We start from the raw sequence: 27,332 nt of genomic DNA on the forward strand, positions 1-27,332 counted from the left end.
GCCTCACTGTGTGACTGCTCATCTGTGCTTATAGTGTTAGCAGAGCAAAAATAGACAAAATAACTGGTCATATTGTTTCTAGAATGAAAGTTACTCAATATTAATTTTAGAGAACTGTTGTATTAAAGCACACTTGGAATTGTGTGCACAGCTTTGATTATCTATTGCCAAATATTAACTCAGCAAAAAAAGAAACGTCCTCTCACTTTCAACTGCTTTTATTTTCAGCAAACTTAATGTGTAAATATTTGTATGAACATAAAAAGATTCAACAACTAAGACATAAACTGAACAAGTTTCACAGACATGTGACTACAGTAATGGAATAGTGTGTCCCTGAACAAAGGGCAATTAACAGTCAGTATCTGGTGTGGCCACCAGCTGCATTAAGTACTGCAGTGAATCTCCTCCTCATGGACTGCACCACATTTGCCAGTTCTTGCTGTGAGAAACACCTCCACCAAGGCACTTGCAAGTTCCTGGACATTTCTGGGGGGAAAGGCCCTAGCCCTCACCCTTCGATTCAAAAGGTCACAGACGTGTTCATTGGGATTGAGATCCGGGCTCTTCACTGGCTATGGCAAAACACTGACATTCCCGTCTTGCAGGAAATCACGCACAGAACAAGCAGTATGGCTGGTGTCATTGTCATTGATGAGCCTGCAGGAAGGGTACCACATGAGGGAGGAGGATGTCTTCCCTGTAACGCACAGTGTTGAGATTGCCTGCAATAACAACAAGCTCAGTCCGATGATGCTGTGACTCTCCGCCCCAGAAATTGATCCCGGTCCAGAGTACAGGCCTCGGTGTAACTGCTCCTCTTTTGTACCCGAAAGAAACCTCCCCCGCGTTTGCGGACGTACTATAACCCACCATTTTTTGTTTCCTCCAATATGAAAGGAGACGTTTATTGCCACGTAAAAAAAACACATCTACAATTTAGAGAATAAAGTCATATTATTTTGAGAATAAAGTCAAAATGACCAGAAACAGTGCGTCATTATCACAATTAAAGAACACTGAGCCAGCAGCTTCATCAATGCAAAAAATGGATGTGGATGATTTAGTTAAATCATAATTTAGTTTAGGATTTAGCAACAAAGAAACCCTTTTTCATCTTTTGGCACACCAGCACGAAGTTATTATTGGGATTGTAGTAGTTTTTTATGCCAATTTTGTGAAAAAATCACTCAGCATCTTTGGGGTTTTGATTTCAGAAGAATAGACTTTATTGTCACACAATAAAGCCGAGTTGCCTACGGTGAAACCACAGTACCAACAACAACTGAAGCATCTCTGGTTTGGTTTTACTTAAATACATCTCCTCAAACAAGGTGGGGCTTACATGTATTATCTATCATGCTCTTCATTGACTCTGGTCTGACCATATTAAGAAGTAACAGAAAGTCCTTTGGAAGAGATCAATTCTCCCCCCTAAGTAATGCTATTTATGTTTCTGCACACACAGTCAAATAGTCAAACATATGTGAGCACATATTCATCACGTCACAGGCCTTTACATAGAGTAACCTACATGTTTGCCCCTCAGAAATAACTGTGGTATAAATCAACAATGTTTTCATTGATTATTCCTGATTAACTTGATAAAAATATACTACATATTCCCTCCTCTGTGACTTTCTGTAGTCACAAATTAACATATTTAAGCATGTACGTGCTCCTGGTTTGGTCTTGTTTTTGGTTGTCACAGTTACGTAGATTGCATTAAACAAAATATTCATCATAATTTTAAGAGTTCTTGCTTGTAGTGTAGATGTCTTCAACCCAGATGCTTTGCGCATCGTAGAGGATCACCCTTTGGGGAGAGGTTAACCAGCACTTACACCCAGGGCATGGTTCTTCATATCTTCTTATATATTCATTGAAGGAATCAATTTCCTCCCAAGTTGGTCTTTCTGTCCATTCAGGGTAGTTGCCATTGCATTGGGCCATTCACATCAATCAAAGTCATCTGCTTTACTGTTGCTTGAATCCAAAATTATTTTACCAATGATCACATACAACAGAATCTTATTCCTTCCACAATGTTATTATCCAGATATTATATTAATTTGAGTTAATTGTGCACCCCATTCTTTTGGCAATCAGGCCATGTTAATTTTTAGTCACCACCATATATTCTTTTCCATTCTTCATTATTATTAAAATGTACATGAGTTCAATAAAAGCATAAACAAAAATAATTTTCCAATCGTAATTCTTCATCATGCAAACAGTCCCAGGTTTGCTTAATACTTCTTTAATAATTTAGGCACTTCTTGTATGTAACGGTTCTCAAAGCTTTACCTCCAAAATCAATCTATAATTGGTCTTTTACACGGGGTGTGATCCCCTGATAACACAGTGATAAAATGCTTGTTATTCATCGCTGTGATAAAATATTTTAATAAAGCGGTTATTAAGACACAGTCGGGTTGAGTGGAACTCACAACTTCTGGCAGGTTTCTTCTAGACCTCCCTTTTGATGCTTCTTTCCTAAAAGCATCCATCCACTTCCTTGAACCCAGTTCACCCTTCTTGGGCATCTTTCCAGGGCGGTGGCGCCCTGTCTTAGGCAGCTCTCATTTTGCAAATGGAGAGTCTTTACCCGTCATTGGGTCGTCACCTCTTGCCACTGGAGAATTTTACCCATCATTTGGTTATCATCTCTTGTCTCTGGTCTCGGTACAGCTCAGTCCTATTATCCAATCTTTAATAATCTGGTATCAGCAAACAGCTATTATCCCTTGCTTCAGGGAGCATCACCTGAGAACCATCACAGCCAATGGAGCCATCTACAACTGCTCAAACATTAAGACAGTCCAAAACATGGTTAAATTCACAAAGCATTATTCAAAGTTAAACAATCTATTGAAATTGTCCAAATGAAAAGTAAAATGCAACAATTGAACTTATTTACAGTTCACTAATTTCCATTCAAGTTGTTATGTTTTCTCCTTTGGCAAAGGTCACAAAAGACCTTGTCTCTTGGTGAAGAAGAACCATCAGAACAAATCAAAATACATGATCGCCTCTGTCAAGCTTCTAAATGCTTAATTTAAATCATCACTTTAATTTAATAATTTCTAAGTAGTTTTAGAACCTACATTTATTCTTCCAGATGTACATTCAACCAAATCTCTTATCTTTAGTATGAGCACTTCACTTCAAATTGCCCTCTGAAAATAACAAATCTTTAATCATGATGAGGAAAGCTGTTTGAACCTTTCCTTCATATTACTGTACCTAACATTATTGTCAAATCACATCATTTTCCATATAAAAGAAAACAAAATCAAAAGAAAATAAAACAATTTAGTGATATGGTTTTAGCCCACTTAAAGACTTAAACTGAGAGCGAGAGGGAAAGAATTTGAGGGAGAGATTGCACTCCTACACTGTTGTTACAGTTATTCCCCTTTTCTTTCTTAGAAAATCACAATAACACATTTGTAATTCTACAACAGTGAGAATAGTGATAAATGTAATTTAATAAAATGATATAATCAAATATATTTTATTATATTATCTGCTTTCAACCTTTGCCATTGTAAACCATCTTCAAGAAAACTTCTAGAATTTCTACTTCTCTTATCCCTTCCCTCCTCGCGCAATAAAATTAATGCGCATTTGTATTCAGACCATTGAGAAATTTACGTTTTCGTTTTAAACTCTCTTATGAATACTTTCTCTCTTTTCTTACTCTTTCTCAGGAGAAGGAATTTTCATTATGTCATAAATAAACCAACATAAATTACCTTTTTAAATTAACAGAAAATAAATTAAAGATTTTAAACAAAATAAAATAGTAAAGTGGCACAATGGAAGTTCAGACAAATATCTTGTGTTTTGAATAATTTATCAGTGAAATACATTATGTCCTTTGAATTTCTTACAAGTCTCATTTTTTATATCCTAATGTTATCATCCTTTAATAATATGATTTTTCAGTTATTATCGTCTTGTACTTATCAGCATTTCATGATCAATTATTCAGTTAAATAGCAGAGACAGATGTCACTGTGCATAAACTGTATACCTTTAAAACAGTTTTTTCATGGATTTAACTTAAAATAAAAAATAGCTTACTAGAAATAGACACTTAATTAACTCCTTGCAGTACTGATTAAGCTTTTTCTTTAAAGTGAGGGTAGTCTTTGGAAAATTTAGGGGAGTAAACAATCCAATATGTTACTCTCACTTTGCCATTTAGTTTTAATATTTAACCTTCACATCAACAAATTCGCAATTAGATGCTGGATTTAAATTTAGACCCTCAGAACAATTTAGAAATGGATATTGCACCCATGGATGGCAGTTGGAGAATCAAACATCCAATTAGTTATATATGACTGAAATCAACTTATCAAGAGAAATTTGAATCCACAATTGAAATGTCCATTCAGTAATGATTACCAGCATTCATGATAGTAGGAGAGCCAATCATATAACCGCACACATACTGTATTTCTCAGTCCTTTTCGTTTTCTCTGGACTGTCTCCTGTAATATAAGCTTCTTCAATAAATCACCTGGCTCAGCAATCTGCAATGTTGAGAGACTGGTTCCAGAATGAGTTATTGAAATGACTTATACAATGCTGACAACAGAGAGAGTAAAACATAGTTAGCATCAATTTCACACAGAATAGACACATGAACATCAAATTATTTATGATATTCAATTTAATCCTAATGTTTCTCTATGGGTTTCACCTAATACCAATCTCCAGTTTTTCCTTAGCATTATCAATATTTTTTCAATGAAATACACCACATATTGGGACTTATTTCAATTTTATCTGGCATGACTGGTCATAGAACAAACCCAAGAAAAAACTTCTCTGAGTAAATTTGAAACGTAGAGAACGTGCAATGATTTAAATCATTCTTAAATTTATTTTCTTTAATTCTAGTCTCAGTGACAACTTTCAGTGTACCCATGATCAACCAATGCCTACACTGAATATCTAAAACACAAAATAAAAGAAAAATGTCTAATCTTAAAAGAATCTGCTATCTCTTTTTTCTAAATTCGGGGGCCCCCTGTGTTTGACTAGAGACATTATGAGAGACACCGGGTTTAACCTCTCTGTTCACTACCAGGTTTCGCTCAATTTCTCCAGTCAGACATTTTCTAACAAAAATAATAAACACTATCTGTCTTATTTTTGTTGGTTGATCAAGTTTACACTAATAAAGTTGCACACACATGTACATTGTTCTCCAGACATATTTAAACACGTGAAAAATAAAACATATAATCCTGGGTAAATGTATATATCAAGACATTATAGTTTAATTTAATATTGTTAGAAATGTTATTCTCTCATATTGGACTAGACAGAACATAAAACAGACACATGAATGTGACATTTTCACATTTAAGATTTACTTTTCATATTCCAATTTCAAAATCTTTCTTTTTAATTTCCCTTTCCCTTTTTCTGTGGCTTTGATAACTACCGGTCTCACTACGAGAAATACTATCCACATTCTATCTAAAGTATTTGGAGCTGACCTTTGGGAGCTGACCTTTGGGGTCACATAGGGAGGTATTTTTAAAAAGGATCCTGTCATTTTACCCTCCTCTGCATGCCTCAGCTTTTCTGGCCTGCCTCATATTTCTCAGTGAATTTTAAACTTTCTGGACATAGCTCTTACTTTATTCTTTTTATTTTTCCTGTTCTTAGTTTTTACTCTTATTTTTTATTTATTTATTTTTTAACCGTTTAATCTAAATGTCTTTCTAATTCATTTTCCTTATCTTCTTCTAATATATGAATTATTATACTCCATACATGAATACATTTCCTATATGTTTGTCAATTTACCTTTTAGGATCAGTTTCATCTAGATTTTAGTTCTTATTTCTCCACTTGTTCCTTCTTCATTTTTACTTAGCATATAAAAATGAAAAATTATTTTGGCACCATTAATTTAGATAAATCAATACATTTAGAGAATAAATTAATCTTTTATTTTTTTAAATGTATTTCCTTCTGCACTAATCTTCAACAGCAATATTTTGAAACAATTTTTCCAATTTCTTTCACCTTTACTTTTTAATACACAAAGTTCATTCACGTCACTTTATTATTTATTTATTTATTTTGCTTTCTCATTTCTTTGAGATTTTACACAGTGGACTTCTAGATTTTACTCTTTCCACTGGAGTTTTACCTTTGTTTAAATTCCAATTAATTAGTTGACTTCAATTCAATGCAATACACTGGACTCAAAGCTTTATTATTTGTCCAGATAATGTGATTTCCCAAATGAAATTAAGTCACTTTACAGTTCTTTATAATTTAAATATTTTTACTTGTCACTTTAATATAAACTTTTTCTCTAAGCACAGTTATATCTCTTAAATGTATAGATTCTCTGTATGAAGTCAAATACATTTCTATGCTACAGTCTAGTTTAGGAGTTATGCTCTAGCCCATTCCAATCAACAGCTGCTAGACTAAGAACAGCCAAGACTAAATGTTTTCCAGCCAGTTGTGAGTTAACTTTTTGATTTCTTTTTTTTTAATTTCGTTTACATCTATATTATCTCACTGTTTTTATTCATTTTCTTGTTGTTTGTTTATACTCTATTAAATGTATCTTTCTATCTATATATCTTTATCATTGGTTTTATCTCCACTTTACAACCAGAATATCTATTAGGTGCCTTTTCTGCTTGCAATTATCAGCTCTCTTCTGCCTCCATATAGTGATGGAAGGTTGAAAATAGCCCAAATATATTTTCTCTGCTGTAAATTGCATATATACACCTCACCATTTATGTAGCACAGGCTGATATTTTGGAACATTTTTAGTTTTCTATATTTTAAAAAAGTTAATTATTCCAAAGTTTCTCAAGACAGGCTTTCATTCCAATCTTTGTACTGGGCTTATGTCTGTACTCAGTCATACACGTCCATACACACTTGCTCTTTACACACTTTCAAACACAAATACAGATGCTCTCACAAACCACAGGAATGACCACACTTTTTACAAACACAAGGCCTTTATAAACACAGAGCTCACAATAACACAAAATAATTCTAGAACGCAACTATTCTACCACTCCTCTTGAGTGACCCGTTCCTACAGGATTTATACACACACACACACTCCTCTTGAGTGACCCGTTCCTACAGGTTTTATACACACAAACACACACTCCTCTTGAGTGACCCGTTCCTACAGGTTTTATACACACAAACACACACTCCTCTTGAGTGACCCGTTCCTACAGGATTTATACACACACACTCCTCTTGAGTGACCCGTTCCTACAGGTTTTATACACACAAACACACACTCCTCTTGAGTGACCCATTCCTACAGGATTTATACACACACACACACACACACACACACTCCTCTTGAGTGACCCGTTCCTCCAGGTTTTATACACACAAACACACACTCCTCTTGAGTGACCCGTTCCTACAGGATTTATAAACATAAAACAATTAACAAATATTTACTGTTATCCATCAAGGCCCACTTAACAGTAGAAAACAGACGATTGCATGCAATTATTTCTTCTGGAATCAAAAACCCTTTATTCTTATTTTCCTTTTTTATTGGTTTAGAAGAGCTTTTTTTTTTTGCGTTCTTACCACCACAGGCAAACTGGCAAGTAACACAAACGTTTATAAGCAAAATATGCTTACCTCTTAATGGTGGCCACCGTGTTTGTGTTCGCCTTCCCAGCCAGCCCGCGATGTAACAACTCTGCCCTCTTCTGTCCCTGTTCGGGTGCCAATTGTAGTAGTTTTTTATGCAAATTTTGTGAAAAATCACTCCGCATCTTTGGGGTTTTGATTTCAGAAGAATAGACTTTATTATCACACAATAAAGCCGAGTTGCCTACGGTGAAACCACAGTACCAACAACAACTGAAGCATCTCTGGTTTGGTTTTACTTAGATACATCTCCTCAAACAAGGTGGGGCTTACATGTATTATCTATCATGCTCTTCATTGACTCTGGTCTGACCATATTAAGAAGTAACAGAAAGTCCTTTGGAAGAGATCAATTCTCCCCCCTAAGTAATGCTATTTATGTTTCTGCACACACAGTCAAATAGTCAAACATATGTGAGCACATATTCATCACGTCACAGGCCTTTACATAGTGTAACCTGCATGTTTGCCCCTCAGACATAACTGTGGTATAAATCAACAATGTTTTCATTGATTATTCCTGATTAACTTGATAATCATATATATACTACAGGATCTGGACACTGCAATTAAGGGTATTAAATTTATTGTGGAGCAAGAACCAAAAAGACGTTTGCACATTCCCACTGGGCGTGGGTCAAAGTTGAACATTAGTAGCACTTCAATTGTACTTAGTTCATCAGTTTCCCAAAAGCAACGTTATCAAAGTAGCACGTAAAAATGCTTGTAAATTAACTGGAGATATAAACCGCTCTTAAACACATTAAGTGCAACTAGACATAATGTTCTCGCATCTTTCACAGTTTATCAGATACAAAGGGACATATAATAAATTGTATTAATATATTTTGATAATTGGAAAGCCATTGTACACTGTTTCAGAGGATATAAAAGTGTTATCATATTAATCATATAACATAATAAAATCAACATGAAAATAGCACATTATGACTCCGGCTCTGAATATCTTCCAGTCATGATCACATACAGGTGATGTCCAGGTAAACTGAAATCATGAGATTAATTCATAATTAATGACTGACGTAATGTATTCTTCCGCAAATTGCTTGCAATTTTAAATTTTAACCACAGATGTCGCTAGAGAGCACAAAGTTCCGTAGTGCAGCTTTAATGAAGAATTCACATTCCAAGACTTCAGCCCGATGTCAACAATTCAAAATAAATCAATTAATTAACTTGAATCAAATGTAAGTATAACAATTCATTTTCAACAAGAAATGTGAACCTCACAGCACAATCCTAAATACAACATAGGAGTTATTATTGTCAAATAAAGTGCTGTATAATAGATTATCACTGATGTGAGATATCGCTTATATAACAGTTACTATTGATTTATTATTATTAGTAGTAGTAATAGTTGTAGTATAAAAGTGAATATTACATAACTACAGTATACAGTAGGGATTTGTTTCTGTCATAATTCTTTCATTTAAATTGAGCTTGTATTTTGGCAGAGCTTTTATTTTGAAGTGTTTCTGTGAAGGGATGGGCACGAGGACTCTTGTGATCACGCATGATGTGACTTCGCTTAATTTGAAATCCAGTGACTATTACCTGACAACTAAACACAAACGTGTCAAAGAGGGAGCTTATTATTCATTTTGAGATTGATTACATTGTGAATTCGAGGGGTGCATTGATTTACAGAGACGACTTATGGCAAACAAACTGATACGACGCTGCTATGCTATCATTACAATAATCAAAACAAAGAGCGCGTAATTAACCATGTTTTGAAAACCTGTCTCTGTAAAACGTTTGCTAAACACACTTTATTATCATGTAATTTAAGAACTTTGACTCATTAATGGATATTATTTAATAAAAGTGAATGATTGTCACTGACTAAACCTCCCTGCCCTTTGTGATGTAACATAAACGCCTGCATCTCGACAAAATGAATGAAGATTTCCGCTCAAGTTTCTAAGTTAGATATCCAATATAATGTTGAAAGGTGGAAATTCAGACTCTCCGAGTTGAATTGAATGCTTCATGAATTACAGTAACAAAAATACAGGGCATAGCGGCTTTCCTCACAAGAGCGATTATTTGGGAACACACATAAGCTGCGTACACACTGCCAGCAACATTGCGCGAGACGCCGACACCACCCCATTAATTTTCAATGAGAGCACAGCGCCCACAATTTTCAATGAGAGCACAACGCCCACTAGCGACTTTACCGCCATCCACTGGCGACCTGCAGCGACAAAGTCGCTGGCAGTGTGTACGCAGGTATAGACGTTTGTCAGACATGTTATTATACTGTTATGAATATGTAATTTCCCCTTGAGTACTCAATGTGTAATTAGTCCGAGTACTTGAGTATACAAAATGACCAAAATGCCCATCCCTATTTCTGTGTTGTTAGACCAAGGAAGTCTGACGTAATAACGGCAGATTCACAATCCGGAAAAGCCGGTCGCTACTTGAATTACAGTGATTATTAAACCGCAAAAGGCTGCTATTTAAATAAATAAATATATAGTCTGTATATGAATAAATGCTAACTATGTATATGTTAAAATATTATTTAGCACTCTGCCTTCTGTCATCTGCTACAAACAGAGTGAGTATACGATGCTCATAATAGTGTATTCCATGTACTGTATGAGCCAAGGATCTCTAAAGGTATGATTGAGTCTATGCCTGCACAACATCAGCCGCATACATTCACAAGCACTCACATTTAAAATGCTGCATGTGCAAACTATATATTTATCTCATTAAATCACAGCTTTTGCTGTTCAATAATCTCAATAGGACATGACATGATTTTAATTTGTGCGCTGAATGTTTACGTAATGACATTCGTACATCAAATGGTATCAGTTTTTGTTATCGAAGCATTTTTACGAGTACAAGTACATGAGCGCAGTTTTGGACGCAATTCCGATACCAATATTGGTATCTATGCATCCCTAATCTTAATTTAATCAAATGCACCAAATTAATAAAAACTGCCAGTTACTGGCCATAATTTACACTTCCAATTCAAGAATAGTAGTCTGATCCTCACTGATGAATCAAATCAAATACATTTTCACATGTTCTAAAGTAAAACCGTGGTCACACTTCACTTCACACTCTATCCGCTTCCATTCAAACGTATGAGACCGGAAACGCAAGCTCATGCACTAAAGTTCAAGTTTCAGATGACGAGAAGACGTGTGACAAATAGAGAATTGAAACCTCACACACTGACCTCGTAGCTCAATACATATCTCAAAGCAGCATGTTTTATTGTTGCAGGAATTTGAGGTAGATTATATATTTGTTATTTTTTTATTTATTATTTAGTAAAACCTTGAGCGTGATGTACAAAATAATTATCCATGCTCAAATCCTAGTTTGACTGTGGCTTAATGGCTTTCACGGGTAGAATGGCTTGTTTATTATGCTGCAGGTAGTACAAATAAGGGGGTGCTCCTTTGCTTGAGCGACTAGCGGTTTGAGGCTTTGTATTTGTTTGTTATTGTTTTATCCATTTTCTGCACATGATCAGAGTCTGATGTACAGCTTGTCAATTATGTGCTCAGACATGAAACATTGGATATTATTTTTGTGGATTTTACTATGCCCTCTACAACCGGCTTGGGCATGCTGGGGTTCGCTGGCAGATTCACATATCACCATCCCACTATGATAAAGTTATTCTGATATTCAGAATAAACACCATTTATCTCTCTACATTGTTCAAATCAATAAGCAAAAACTACTGAGACAAACATAAACAGATGTCCTTAATATCTCACACGGCTTAAATTTCAAAACTGGTATTTTTTATACCAAATTCATTAGCTCTATAAATCCATAAGTTAGGGCTTCACACCCATTTAAAAATATCAATTTATGACACAAGACTCCATTTGGAGAATATATATTTGATATGTTTTATATATATATTATTATTATTTTTATTTTTTTAGATATTTAAATGTTATTCTAATTCTATTAAACTCTATGACCGTTTAACATAAAGATGTCAAACCAACTTCCAAAAACTCTAAATAGCACAAGCCTTCTTTTTTGGAGTTTAAACTTGGTCTTTTCTATTCAGAATTGTGTATCCATATAAAACCATTAAACTCTATGACTGTTTGATCTAAAGATGTCAAACCAACTTCAAGAAAACTCAGAATATTTTCCCCTACATAGTACAGGCCTTCTTTTTTGGAGTTTCAACTTGGTATTTTTTTATTAAATATTTTTTGTCCATATAAATCCATTAAAGGTGCACTCAGTAATTCTAATCCAATACACTTTTTGTCAAATTCTGCAAATATCTCCTTTTTTGTCTGTAACTGGCCCCGTATGCAAGGCCTTAACCTTGGCGAGGTAATTATCTCAGAATCAAGAAAATTTTTTGCTCAGCCGACAGTTTAGGAAGTTCTAATGGTTCCACAAAGTTTCTAATATCCTCATCAGTAGACGAAGACTTGGAACTATAGAGATCAATATGGAATTCTTTAAAAGCATTATTAATATCAATGGCTAAGATAAATATTTCACCACCTGCAGATTTCACTGAGGGAATGGTAGAAAAAGACTCTCTCTGTTTTATATATCTAGCCAGCTGTTTCCCTGCTTTATCCCCCGAATCAAAGTTTGACTGTCTTGCCCTGAATATCCAAAACTCCACCTTCTGCAACAAAATGGTATTATATCTCTGAGGCCATTAGATGAATTTCGGTGCTTCAGCTCTGCCTCGGCACTTTTATTATTCCCTTCCAATTCCACAAGTTCTTATGCTTTTCTTATGCTTGGCGAATGCAGCATACTGTATAATCCGGCCCCTAAAAACCGTCTTATGTGCCTCCCAAGCCATGCCCACAGATGATACCGAGGACCAGTTGGTCTCCATATACATTGATTTCAGCCTTTAACATTTGTTGGAATTCAGGATTTTGAATATATGATTTACTTCTGTATGATTTACTTTTCTCCATATGTGGCAACACGTCTAAACACACAACTAATGAAGTCATCAACAGATGAAATGAGGGACTTGGATATAAAAAAAAAAACATATGGACTGATTAAAAAAATGTATAGTCACTCCCAGATGGGTTCAAATGTCTCCAAATATCTGTAAGAACAAGATTTTTTACACATCCTGTGAAGCATCAATGTTGATCTAGGGGACTTACTATGATCAAGGACTGAGTCCATCAAAAGATTAAAGTCTCCTCCTAATATTATATCATGAGGGGTGCAAGCAGCTTGCTACATCACTTCAAGATCTATAAAAAGCCCTGATCATCAAGGTTAGGTTCATAAATATTAGCCAAAATAAGACTTTGCCCCTGAATTTCAGCTTAAACTATAATGACTCTTCCAAATGTATCTTTTTATCTGTTTGAGACATTTGAATTGTAGATGTTTATTTATCAGCGTAATGACTCCCCTGCTCTTACTTGTGCCAGCACTAAAGAAAACCTGCCCACCCATATCCTCCCAAATTTTTCTGCTTCCTGCAGAGAAATATGTTTTTCTTGAAGAAACACTATATCATATTTCTTATGCTTAAGAAGGGAAATAACCTTCCTTCTTTTTGGAGAAAGACAATCGTCTCATATTAACTTTTGATATGTAAGGAAAAAAATAGATTGTGTGAAAAAAACAAGATTAGAAAGACCACATTCCAACATTAGTGCAACAATCAAAACCCAAAAATCCCCTAAAACCAAACAAACAGAAAAAAGAAAAACGTGCGCATTAACCCTGCACACAACACCGCCAAGTGGTGTCCGTACCTCCAAACTCAAGCAGTCCAAACAGCTACGAGAACCCCTGTGACAAATTTGCCATTGGATTGCTCAAGTCCAGTCTTTCTATGCAAATTTTGTGAGACAGAATTATACAGCAAAATATAATCTATAAAACAAACTCAAGCCAATAGGTGGAATAAGCACAAAGAGCGTTTAGATTCATTCATCCAAAAAACTGTCCTGAAGGTGTGACATTCTGCAAAATAAACTCCAGCTGCTAGGTGGAACCAGCACAAAAAGAGCATGCTGATTCCTCAAACAGTCAAGCAAATGTTCAGTGAGCCGGTCCATTCAGCTGCAACGTGAGTAGGGTTGCTGCGGTATATCGGTTTCACGGTATACCATGGTATGAAAATTGACTGTTATCATACCATTTACATTTGCTTATCTACGGTATTGAGAAAAAAAATGCAACTGACGACAGCAGGGAAATTACGATGACATGGTTCTCTTATTAAAGATATTTCGGCGGCTGCCCAAGTGCCTATTTAGGACTGCCGAGGCAGATTTAATGATAATCTCGCAATCAGCTAAAGGCTTCTCATCTGCAATTTCACACGAGTGTAATGGAACCAGCTCGCGCTAATGATCTGCTCTGCTCTCTGACATGCGTGTACAACAACTGGGCTTCCCTCGATATTGCGGAGCGCAGACCTCAAAACTGAAGTGACCAATTCCAATGCTAATGAGACTTTTCTAGTTTAAAGTGTTTCAGAGGAAGTCAAGTCGAACCTCTCAAACAGTAGGCAGCCCTGACATGCCAAACATGACATAACATGAGGAGGAAAAGAGCAACGCTGTGCTGTGCAGTATTTTTTATTTTTTTTTTTTTTGCATTATACACCATCACCTTTACAAAATTGTTTCATGATTTTAAGTAAAAGTAACTGTTATAATTTGGCAATGTTATAGTTTCATGTGAAATAATCTAAAGATAGAATCTATTAGACCTCATTTTATATCAACAGTGGCAGTTTTTGTTAAAGTTTCAAGATGTTTTTCAGCTAGTATTTATTTTTTAATAAATACTATTATTTGTTGTTATTATTATTACTATTATTTAAGACACTAGACTGACTTAACCATGGTAATGAGGAGCCTTTCCTTCTGTGTAGTATGTATGTTCTGTTTGAATTAAGTTTGAAATTAGGAAACAAACAGGATAATAATGGGCTCATATATGTAAATATGCTCTTCAATTTTTAAAAAGGGGAGAGAAAACTTCCTGTCTCTTTTGTTGTTGACGTCAACAACAAAAATAATGTCACTTGATGCATTTCCTTGTACTTGAAAACCATGAACAAACTATGCAACATAAAAGGAAATGCAACCCAGGATACATTAAATACAGGTTACGTTTTTACTGTGGTGTATCGCCACTTGATATCCAATGTAAAATCTGGGTCCTGAAACAAAACCAGTTGAGAACCACTGAGTTAAAGGTACAGACAGGAGTAGTATATGTTAATTGTTAATAATCATAGCACATTACTTTAAAAGCTCACACAGCTGGTGTTATTTTTCATTTAGTAGTTAATTTAACATGCTATGCTAATATGTAAACTAACATGCTTTAATTATATAACATGTTATAGTTACATGCTATTTTTTATCATGTTTATAATTCAGTTTATTATTATAATTCTGTTAGCTTATTTATTCAATTTTATTTTCAAAAGGGAGGCTTTTTTTTTTTTTACACATACTTCCATTTAAAAAAAAGATTTATTTCAAGTTTAAATTATAATAAAGTGTTTTTTCAACCAAACTGTCTGTTCTCACTCCTTTAAGGGTCATTGTAACTGATAATAATAATTGTGTAATACCGTGAAACCATGATATTTTCTGAGACTGTTATCATACCTTGAAAATCGCATACCGTTGCAACCCTAAACGTGAGTACAACAAAATTACATACTCCATTGACTTTGCAAGAAATACTCCACAATGTGAGTACAACAAGATGATTTACTTCATTGACTTTATGAAGGACATCGCTTGCTGTGGGCATGTGAATGTTTTACGGCCATCCTTAGCATCTATTCTCAATTTGGCCGGGAATATCAGTGCAAAAGCGACCTTCCGTTGATGTAATGGTTTCTTGCATTCCTTGAATCAGTCACGTTTCTCTCTTGTCGAATTCACAAAGTCTGGGAAAATGCTGGGTTTCTTCCAAGAAAGACTTCTTTTACTCCTTGCCTCACGTGACACAAGATCTTTATCAGATGATCTCAGAAATTTGCCCATAATTGATCAGGGCCTGTCTCCCTCCGTGGATCATACTCGATTTCCAGTTTATGGCCTGCTATATCGAGCCTATAAGAGCCCATCCAGGAATTCCACTGTATCCTGTCCCTCTGCTCCCTCAGGGACTCCGACGATACAGATGTTATTCCATCGGTTATGGTTCTCCATGTCCTCCAACTTCTCACAGACATGCTCCAAATTCACCTTGGTCACTAGCAGATTAGCAGATAATTCCCTGTCCGATGACTCCAGGTAATCAATCCATTTCTCGACATCCCCCACTTTTGCAACCACATCAGTGAACTTCGCCTCCATGGCAGTGATCGATCGACAGATCACCTCAAGATCCTCCAAGTCAGCAACGACCTTCGTTTGCATTTCCAACATGTTCAGCATCTCTCGCCGCATTTCCCACACCTCCCCAACTAAGTTGTCTTCCAGGCTTGAGGCCTGCTCGGGGGGCGTCAGCTTGAACTTGTAAGTGTCTTTTAATGTCTCCAGAGCCCGAGGATTTTGAATTCTTGACATGTTGTCCTCCTAGAACAGTTATGGAACAGTGTATCAAATCTCAATGGTTTATGTCATAAAAAGTATGAAAACTACCAATGTGCGCAGAGCTCGCCGTTCACACATTCGATCCTTGCATGGTGTCACGTGACTCTCTCTCCCTAAATCAATGTTCTATCATTATGTTATAAACAATAAAGTTGTTTTAATTGAATTGAATTGAATACAGGGCAATGACAATATCAAAGGGAAATAACCAAAAATGATAATTGTCCAACCCTGCGTTGAACTGCAATGTTTGCTGTAAATATACAAGGTGGAAAAAAACAGCTCAAAAATTCCTATTTTGTGGGTACAACAAAATATACAGTATATTTTTTTAATGTGAAATGTGTCATTTTGCCCCACTAGCTTCACTAAGTGGAATTGCAAAATAATTTGGACCCTGCTCTTCAATCAGGCTTTATTCAAATCTGTCAGTCAAATTCATTCAGACTGCAGATAAGATCAATGTTTAAATCGAGCAGGATAGTAGATAAAAAAAAAGTCTAGTTTTTAGTATCTTTTAGTAGCATGTAAAGGCCGTTTTACACAGGATGTGGTAACCGCAATTTCCCTATTTATTTTGGGATTGGGGAAGAGGTGGCTGAACAGAGGCAAAAGTTCCTTTCACCAGACATCACGCAAGATATTTTTTTTTTAATCTTTTCATGTCTGCCGCTTGTCATTTACCAATCACAGGTGACTGTCATCAACAGATATTTAGCTAGTTGGTTAGTTCCCTTCAGAACCATATGAAATTGCTCCCTATTCCCTATATTATGTTGAACAAGTATTATAAATGAACAAGTGAGTTTGTTCACAGAACACACTATCAAACTCTCTCACACTCACACTATCAAACAGAACACAGATCACACTATCAAACTCTCTCACACTCACACTATCAAACTCTCTCACACTATCAAACTCTCTCACACTCACACTATCAAACTCTCTCACACTATCAAACTCTCTCACACTCACACTATCAAACTCTCTCACACGCACACTATCAAACTCTCTCACACGCACACTATCAAACTCTCTCACACTATCAAACTCTCTCACACGCACACTATCAAACTCTCTCACACGCACACTATCAAACTCTCTCACACGCACACTATCAAACTCTCTCACACTATCAAACTCTCTCACACGCACTCTGTCATTCATACATACTTGCTATCATATCATATAGAGAAGATATTATGTTGAAGACTATGTCTAATTACCAAATTAAAGGGATATTTTCAAATCGGTATGACTTTCTGTCCTCTGTGGAACACGATAGGATATATTTAACAAAATTTTCAAGATGCTCTGTCTTTGGTCACAATTCACTTTCATAGTCTTTCTTTAATGTACAATGAAAGTGAAATGTAATCAGATACAAAGCAGCTTCAACATTTTGTTAAATATCTCCTATTGTGTTACACAGAAGAAAGTAAGTCAATGTAAATGACAGAATGTTAATTTTTGCATGAACTATCCCTCTATATGCTAATATTTGATGTGCTTTTTAAATGTGGAACACATTTAATGAGCAGGCGTTCTTTCCTTTCTTCTTTTGTAGGTGATATACAACTCTTTTGGTGGCACATCAAAAGGTTTGCACTTCAACTACCTGATAGTTGGGCTGGTTCTATTAACAAGAGGACGTGATGAAGAGAAAGCCAAATGTAAGTGTAGAGGGGCTTTGACTACAATGCACACATCTGCTCCTAAAACAGCTGCCCACTCAGCCAATATTCAGCATATTTACGGCATGCATATACAGTACCTTGCATATTATTGCATTGTTTTGCAATGTAATTACATTTTCTACCTGTTTGTTTCATAATTTTTGTACATTAAGTTAAGATTATTCACTCTATTTTTAGTTGCTTAATTCTCAGAAGTTTTTGTCAGCCTTACTTGTGAGTGTTTTGTTTTCCACAATGCATGTCACAGCAGATACCCTACTTATTCAATTACAAACAGCAATCTAGGAAACAAGCACACTTCAGGCTCGGCATATTCAATAATCTTGTTATTTAACTTTGTTTTGTGCTGTCCACCTTATATTTGGTCACTTGTGATGGAGCGTATTGCTATTTGATTTGGTATGCATATTCCATTAACACTTGGCTGCATAATTGTGTCTCTGTAAAATGAATATAAATTGATCGACTATTCTTTCACTAAATGCAAATCTAACAAAATTACATTCCGTAATCATACTACTAATCATTAAATCTACTAATTTGCTGCACTTGATGTGGCACATCAAATCTAAAAACAAGAGGAGAATAAAATTGCTTCAACGTTTGTGGTTAAAAGGCATGTGTGGACTAAGTGAAGGCTTCTAAACTTCCATATGCTGTCATAGATTAGTTTGGGAGGAGTACGTTTAGGTATTTGACCTGAACAATGTGTGTACTACATTGCTATCATTCCCAAATGTATCTTCGAGGGCATTTACTTTTGGTCTTTTCGATAGCTATCAGTAAAAACTAGGGCTGTCAATTGATTTAAAATTTTTAATCAAATTAACTGCATGTTATGCTGATTAATTAATAATTACCGCATACATAAATATTTGCTGAGAAAGGCCCTAAAATAACAATAATTCAATATATAATGTATATATAATTCTAATTATATTTAAATAATTAAAAATAATAATATAAATTATAAATGTTATAATTCAGATTAAGTTAAACCAAATTAAATTAAACCACATTACGTCATTTTGGCAGACAAAGCATTGATAAGACCATACAAAAAGTTGCTTTGGAAGCCAATATATTGTTGTTATCCTTATTATTAAACATAAGGCAGTCATTGGCCAACCTTCCACAGCAATCCATTTTGCAATACAAATTTTATCTTTCTGAGATAGATTTATTATAAGGGCTTTTCTGTAAAAAGGAGTCATCAATGTAAATATGCGCCAGACATACTCTTTGGAGCATCTCACTTTGTTTGTTTTGCTTATTAAACACAGCATTTTTAAGTCTCTGTGTCAAGTTAAACATGGTCTGAAACTTAATCCCTGCATTTGGAATTGTGCTCTGTCCTGCTGTGATTGAAAGCAAGAACACCTTCTCATCTTGTGCTGTCGCTAGTGTCAAACAAGCCTAGTGTAGTTTGTTGTCTACTCTGTACAGCTGCGTGTTGCCTATACAGCTGGACTTTTGCCTATATACTACTTATTCGGACCAACTTTATTTTAGGTGTCTTTAACTACTATGTAATTAAGCATTTGATTCCATGTACTTATTATGTACATACGTTTTTTAAATTTGAATAAAATGAAAACTAAAAGACTTTCAAATCACATGAGCCAATATGTTATTCACAATAGAACATAGATAACATAACAAATGTTTAAACAGAGAAATGTTACACTTTTATCCACTAAATGAGCTCATATCAAAGTTGATGATTGCTATAGGTCTCAAAAAAGTTGGCACGATGGCAGCAAATGGCTGAAAAAGCAAGAAATTTGGAAAAGATTCAGCTGGGAGAACATCTAGCAACTAATTAAGTTAATTGATATCAGGTCTGTAACATGATTAGCTATAAAAGGGATGTCTTGGAGAGGCAGAGTCTCTCAGAAGGAAAGATGGGCAGAGGCTATCCAATCTGTGAAAGAGTGCATAAAAAGATTGTGGAATACTTTAAAAACAATGTTCCTCAATGTCAAATTGAAAAGGCTTTGCAAATCTCATCATCTACAGTGCATAACATCATCAAAAGATTCAGAGAAACTGGAGAAATCACTGTGCTTAAGGGACAAGGCCGAAGACATTTATTGAATGCCCGTGGTCTTCGGGCCCTCAGACGATACTGCATCACTCATCGGCATGATTGTGTCAAGGACATTATTAAATGGGCCCAGGAATACTTCCAGAAACCACTGTCGGTAAACACAATCCGCCGTGCCATCTGCCGATGCCAACTAAAGCTCTATCATGCAAAAAGGAAGCCATATGTGAACATGGTCCAGAAGCGCCGTCATGTCCTGTGGGCCAAGGCACATTTAAAATGGCCTATTTCAAAGTGGAAAAGTGTTCTATGGTCCGAGTCCAAATTTGACATTCTTGTTGGAAATCACAGATGCCGTGTCCTCCAGGCAAAAGAGGAGGGAGACCTTCCATCGTGTTATCAGCGTGCAGTTCAAAAGCCAGCATCTCTGATGGTATGGGAGTGCATAAGTGCATACGGTATGGGCAGCTTGCATGTTTTGGAAGGCACTATGAATGCTGAAAGGTATATAAAGGTTTTAGAGCAACATATGCTCCCCTCTATTTGAGGGAAGGCCTTGTGTATTTCAGCAGGGCAATGCAAAACCACATACTGCACCTATTACAACAGCATGGCTTCATCGTAGAAGAGTCCGGGTGCTGAATTGACCTGCCTGCAGTCCAGATCTTTCACCTATAGAGAACATTTGGCACATCATTAAATGGAAAATACATCAAAGGCGACCACAAACTCTTCAGCAGCTGGAAACCTATTTGAGGCAAGAATGGGACCAAATTCCAACACCAAAACTCCAGGCACTCATAACGTCAATGCCCAGACGTCTTCAAGCTGTTTTGAAAAGAAGAGGAGATGTTCACCATGGTAAATGGTGTCCCAACTATTTTGAGACCTGTAGCAGGAATCAAATTTTAAATGAGCTCATTTTGTGCATAAAATTGTTAAATTTCTCAGTTTAAACATTTGTTCTGTTATCTATGTTCTATTGTGAATAAAATATTGGCTCATGTGATTGTCCGAAATTCGGGTTGTATGTAGTTACACTGTTAACCTTACCCGTAATCCTAAACCTAACCTTACCCTTACTCTAAACCCTAACAGCTACCCCTAACCCTACCCGTACCTCAAACTCAGTAGCAGCAAATGTGAATGTTTTTGAGAATTTTGCAGAACAATATGTATTTACACAATAAACACATTGTATTTTATGTATTTTAATGTTAGTAAATATGTTAGTAAATAGTAGTTAAAGATACCTAATTTCAAGTTGGAGAGAATATACTTCATTACGTATCATAATTAATCATGTTAATATTTTTAACGCATTATTTTTCATATAATAATCACATTGAATTGACACATTAAATGAACAGCCCTTGTAAAACGCATGTGTAAATACCCCAATATAAAAAACAAAAAAACAAAACCAACTGTTTCTCCCAGCCGCATACACACTCCACTTCTCCGCAGGTTCACAGTCTGAGATTACCTGTAGATGTACGGTCTGTGCTTGTGCATCACTCTCTCTCCGTTACATTCTCTCACTTGTCTCTACAGCCATGATTGATCTGAGGGTGCAAGATGCATTGCCTGTTAGACTTGACCTGCTTGTGTGTGTGTGTTTGTGTGTTTGTGTGTGTTGTGTGTGTGTGTGTGTGTGTGTGTGTGTGTGTGTGTGTGTGTGTGTGTGTGTGTGTGTGGCGTGTTTTTGTGATTTACGAGGACAATTTTGTAAGTTACAAACTGGTAATTACAAGGGTATTATGCTATAAATGTGATTTATGAGGACATCTCTAGTGTCCCCATAATTCAAATCGCTTAAAAATCATACTAAACAATGTTTTATTGAAAATGTAAAAATGCAGAAAGTTTTCTGTGAGGGTTAGGTTTAGGGGTAGGGTTAGGTTTTGAGGATAGAATCTAGAGTTTGTATAGTATAAAAGTCATTATGTCTATGGAAAGTCCTCATAATGATAGGTAGATCAACGTGTGTGTGTGTGTGTGTGTGTGTGTGTGTGTGTGTGTGTGTGTGTGTGTGTGTGTGTGTGTGTGTGTGTGTGTAACCAGCATGTCCTCTGTATCCACAGACATCTTTAGCTTGTTCGCCTGTGATTCAGGCACCTATATCGTCCGGGAGGATGTGGAGAACATGCTGCATTCAGTGGATGGGGAAGTCCCACTCTCTCTTAGGAAATGCTTCACAGAGGTCAGTGCAGGAAAACTCACCTATCTGATTCTCCTCAGTCTCACCTGTTTGTCAATAATGACTTCTCAGACTTGTCGTCAGGTCATCCATTCACAGAGTGTGTTCAAGAGAGGGGAGGCATACTTATTAAATGACTGACAGGAAATGAATACGCTTTTTCAGTGATGACCAGGAGGTTTATACAGTGTCATCAAAAAGAAACATTTAGCAGTTGCAAATCTTAACAATTTAGAAACAGCAAGCTAGGTTCTTTAAATGCAGAATGCTAAACTTACTAGATATTAGAACGAAAGTAGAGCATTGTATTGCTGGAATAACTTTTTCTATAGAATTTTCTCACTGATAAATGTAATACAGGCCTTTTTAATCCACTCTCTGTCAGATGTAGTCCATTGGTTTGGCAAAAGCTATAAATTCAATATCTTTTGACCTGTTTAAACTTTTACTGGCTAGAGCTTCATCTGTGTTATATCCCTGCTCTAATAATAAGCTTAAATGTTAACAGTGCAAATGTTGCAGCCAAAAATGTCACCTTAATACGGCTTTGACATACATTCCCTCCTATTTCCCTATTAGCTCTTTTTTCTGCAGCATCACTTCTTGATTTAGAGGAAAGCCACCCAAAGCAGCGCCTCTAAGACTTATCTCTTCACCCAACCCACTCACACAAATATATCTGCACACAACAGACTTCAGTTCACTTTAATAAAGAGAATGTTTCCCTTTTAATGAACCGAGGATGCAACTAACAGGCAACCCCACTTTGTATTTCTTCACTTCTCTTTTGTCATGGGTTCATAGGAATATATTGTTTTATAGTTTTCTGTCTCTTTCTATACAGGGTGAGAAGGTGAATTATGATAAGTTTAAGAGCTGGCTCCTGCAGAATAAAGAGGCTTTCACATTCTCCCGCTGGCTACTGTCAGGCGGTGTGTGTGTCACCTTGACCGACGACAGTGACACACCCACCTTCTACCAAACCCTGGCAGGTGTCACACACTGTAAGTGTCGCTGTACTCTCTGAATACTCACTAAATAAACTCCAAATGCTCTCTCTCATCTGTATTCTCTGTCAATCCTTTCTTAATACTTTCTCAATACTCCTTTGATACCCTCCCAATATACCCTCTATTCTCTGGATACTCCCTCCATCTGAATTTTTCCCTCATTCCTTTTTCAATACTTTCTCAATACTCTATTAATGATCTCCCATGTTCTCTGAATACTCTTTCAAACCTTCCTTATCTCTCTCATTACTCGCTTGATAACTCTCCCAACTCTCTCTTAATACTGAATATTCTATAATATTCTAAATCCCCTTTTTGTACTCTGAGGTCACGGTCATCTTCGCATTGTACGCTGAACTGGGAAAATGGAGATGTTCAAACAATGAAATATTTGTTGTCATGTTATACAGTCATGTGATCCATTCAACCCAAAATAATCAAGATGGTGGCCCTTGTTGTAGCAGCATTGTTGGGCCTGCTTTTCACTTTGATAGCATTGTTAAAGATACATTTTTACTTTTTACAACCTTCAAATTGCATTCCATCAAAGGGAGTTTATTCAGAATTGCTGTCTTGTGTTGGAATGAGAGAATTGCGTTTCAAACCGTATATGGAAATGATGCATAGTGAGGGGATTTAAGCATTTTCAGATGTTTCAGTGTGGATGACAAACTTTTGCAAAAGTTTTTTAATGGCACTGTGGACGGAGAGTGTGTGTTGCATGTGAATATTATATATTTACTTATTAAACACAGTCTTTTGTGATTCACAGAGCTATCGTACATCTTCAAATGGCTTTGAATAAAATTTATGAGTCATATTAACTACTTCAGTGGTGTTCTTATTGTTCATTTATGTCATTTTTGGAGCTCCACAGGAACGAACATGACTAACACACAGTATCGGATTTGGATCGGGCTCGTCGGACCAATAGCCGTTCCATCTAAAATCGTCAGTATCGGAGCCGATACCAATCCAGGTATCGGATCGGTGCATCCCTATTCTCTCTAATCTCAGGGCTCGACATAAATGCTTGAGAGAAAGAAAATGTTACTTGCAAGACCAGACAAGTATCCCGATTAAACATCTTAAGCGAAAAAATAACTAGCTATTTTTGTGATATAGCCTAGGCTTGTGCTATTTATTACACATTTTACTGTATTATATTGCTGTTGAAAATTATCCAGAGCACATAATGTCATAATTTGCTAGCAATCTAGTAATAGTTTTGCATGTTTTTACGGAATGTTGGCTTTTATGTGCATGTGCTCCAAGAACACTCGTGGTAATGCAGATACGAATGTGAATGCTCAAAAAACATTTCAAAATTCTACCAAAATACCCATCTTGGTGAGGTATTAATATAAACACAGTGAGTTATGTCTAAATGAATGTAAACACTGGAGAAAAATCTGCTTGTAAGTGTAACAAATTAGTGTTATTATTTGTTTTGTTATTGAAACTTGTATCGAGAATCATACAATTTTACTGACTACTGAAATTGTTGGATTCTGGTACATTTGTGAGATGTATATATTGTGCATGTCAAATCTTGCTGCAATAATATGATGAGAAAGTACAGATTTCATTCCATAGAACTGTGAGCATCCCTGCTGTAAATGATGGCGATAAATGCTTTACTTTATTTGCATTCCGTAAGTAACATAATATATAAACATTTGAAAACACACAACTAAAACTTTGGCATATTAATTGAGCATGTAACTATTATTAAATGTCGTTTTTTTTCTCTCTGGACAAGTAACTTTTTAAAGTGAATGACCATTTTACTTGTCCGAAGGACAAGCACGTGACAGTCTCTTAATACTATCTCCATACACTCCCAATATTCTTTCTATACTGTCTGAATACTTGCTCATTACTTCATCAGTATTCTCTAAATATTCTCTCCATAATCTCTCAATACTCTAAATAGTCTCTGAATATGCTCTCAACGCTCTAAACTGCTTATTTGCAGGAATGGCCAGTGTTTGTCACTTTAGAGGTTTATGTTTCCTGAAAGTTGTGTTCTAGTGAGAATTGCATTGCAAATGGAATCTTAAAGGTTATCATTTACATTTACCAGAGAGATTGTGTGTCTCTGAAGCTGACACTACAGTTTTTGCTGCAGGTTTGTGGACAATTGTATGTCTCGTTCCATCCATTTTACTCTCCCCCATGACACGAGGCATCAGAAAATCAGTCAGCCTTCCCTCCACTGGCAGAGAATCATCAGTTTGAGATAATGGCGAGTGATTGACAACACTTCCCACTCAGTGAACACACACTTACACACAATTGGCGCTCCTGCAGCTGTCACAGTCACCTAGCTATTAAAACCAGACTGACACAGTGAAGGAAATGGCTGCATTCACTCTCCTGTCATTTGCGCTCAGAGACCCCAGGCCTGCACAGTGACAAAATATCTGAGCATGAGACAGTTATTTAGGTGGTGAAGATCTCCCACCCGCTTAGTCAGTCAATGCTTTTGATGGCATGAAATAGTAATGTTGGAAGCCTGTAATTTATTCTGGATTGGATGTGGTGCATTGCTTAGTTGACCCCTATTCAAAAGTGACCATGCTTTGACTACCATGATTTTGTCATAATTTATTTGTTGTTTTTTGCCTATAAGTGTTTTTTTTTTTTTTTTAATACAATGGAGAGAAAATGTATGTTAACCCTTTGGAATTAACAAGTTTTCTGCATGAATTAGTCACAAAATGACAATTCAATTATAATATTTAATGTCTTTACTGAAAAAATCCCATAAAAAATTCACAGTTCTGTGGAAAAAGTAAGTGAACCCATGGATTTAATAACTGGATGATACTTTTTTGGCAGCAATAACCTCAACCAAGTGTTTCCGGTAGCTGTAGATTTGACATGCACAATGTTCAGGTGAAATTTTGGACCATTCTTCCTTACAGAACTGCTTCAGCTCAATCATATTCTTAGGATATGTGAGCGACCCTCATGAGGTCATTTCACAGCATCTCTATTGGGTTAAGGTCTGGGCTCTTACTGGGCCACTCCAAAAGGTGGACTTTCTTTTTTTGAAACCATTCTGTAATGGATTTACAGTACTTTGATGTTTAGGGTCATTGTTCTGCTGCATCACCCAACTTCTACTGAGCTTCAGCTGGCTCACAGCCACCTTGACATTATCGTGTAGGATATCTTGATAAACTGATGATGGCAAAGCAGTCCAGGCCCAAAGCAGCTCCAAATCACGATGCTCCCTCCACCGTACCTCACTTTTGTATTCTGTACATAGTGCTGTGTGTTCTTCCCAAACTATTCAACCTTAGTTTCATCAGTCCTTAGTTTCAATGTTTTTCCCAATAACGTTGTGTATTGTCAACATGGTCTTTGGTAAACTTCTGGTGCGCAGCAATGTTTTTGCTACCTTTTTGATGTCCTGCCATGGGCACATGCCTGTTTAATATTTTCCATATTGTAGACTCATGAACGGATGTTAACAATATGTTCCAATGATTCCTTCTTTAGCTGTCACCCTTGGGTTCTTTTTTTACCTCACTGAGCATTCTTTGGTGCCCTTTTAGTTATCTTGGCTGGACGGGAACTTCTAGTGAGAGTAGCCACAGTACTAAATTGTCTTCATTTATAGATAATTTGTCTAACTGTGGACAGATAAATACCTAAGCCATTCGAGATAAATATGTTACCATTTCCAGCTTTATGCAAAGCAGCATTCTTGATCGTAGGTCTTCTGAGATCTCTCTTTTGCAAGGCATGGCCCACGTTAGCAGATGCTTCTTTTGAATAGCAAACTCAAAATGATTGAGTGTGTTTTATAAGTCAAAGTAGCTCTAACCCACACCTCCAATATTGTTACATTAATTGGAGGCCAGGTTTGACAACTCTTGATTCAATGCTAATTAGCTTGTGTTGACGTCAATAACCTATGGGTTCATGTACTTTTTCCTACCTATGCTGTGAATGTTTGATGTATTCAGTATGTACAAGAACAATACAATAATTTGTGTGTTGTTAGTTAAAACAGATTGTTTTTGTCCATGATTGTAACTTGATCAAACCACATTTTTAGACTCATAAATGCAGGTAATT

General features: G+C 36.1%; 1 protein-coding gene across 2 annotated transcripts in view; it reads left to right on the top strand.

Moving 5' to 3' along the window:
* usp32 (ubiquitin specific peptidase 32) overlaps nucleotides 1–27,332 on the top strand; it is a 116,331-nt gene that overhangs the window by 42,002 nt on the left and 46,997 nt on the right. For both annotated transcript variants that reach the window (XM_052107198.1, XM_052107199.1), the window contains exons 3-5: nucleotides 17,854–17,959; nucleotides 22,115–22,233; nucleotides 23,075–23,234. In XM_052107198.1, the coding sequence (XP_051963158.1) occupies nucleotides 17,854–17,959; nucleotides 22,115–22,233; nucleotides 23,075–23,234 (385 nt within the window). The remainder of the gene's footprint in view (nucleotides 1–17,853; nucleotides 17,960–22,114; nucleotides 22,234–23,074; nucleotides 23,235–27,332) is intronic.

This window comes from Xyrauchen texanus, chromosome 36 (assembly GCF_025860055.1).
Source record: "Xyrauchen texanus isolate HMW12.3.18 chromosome 36, RBS_HiC_50CHRs, whole genome shotgun sequence".
NCBI lineage: Eukaryota > Metazoa > Chordata > Actinopteri > Cypriniformes > Catostomidae > Xyrauchen > Xyrauchen texanus.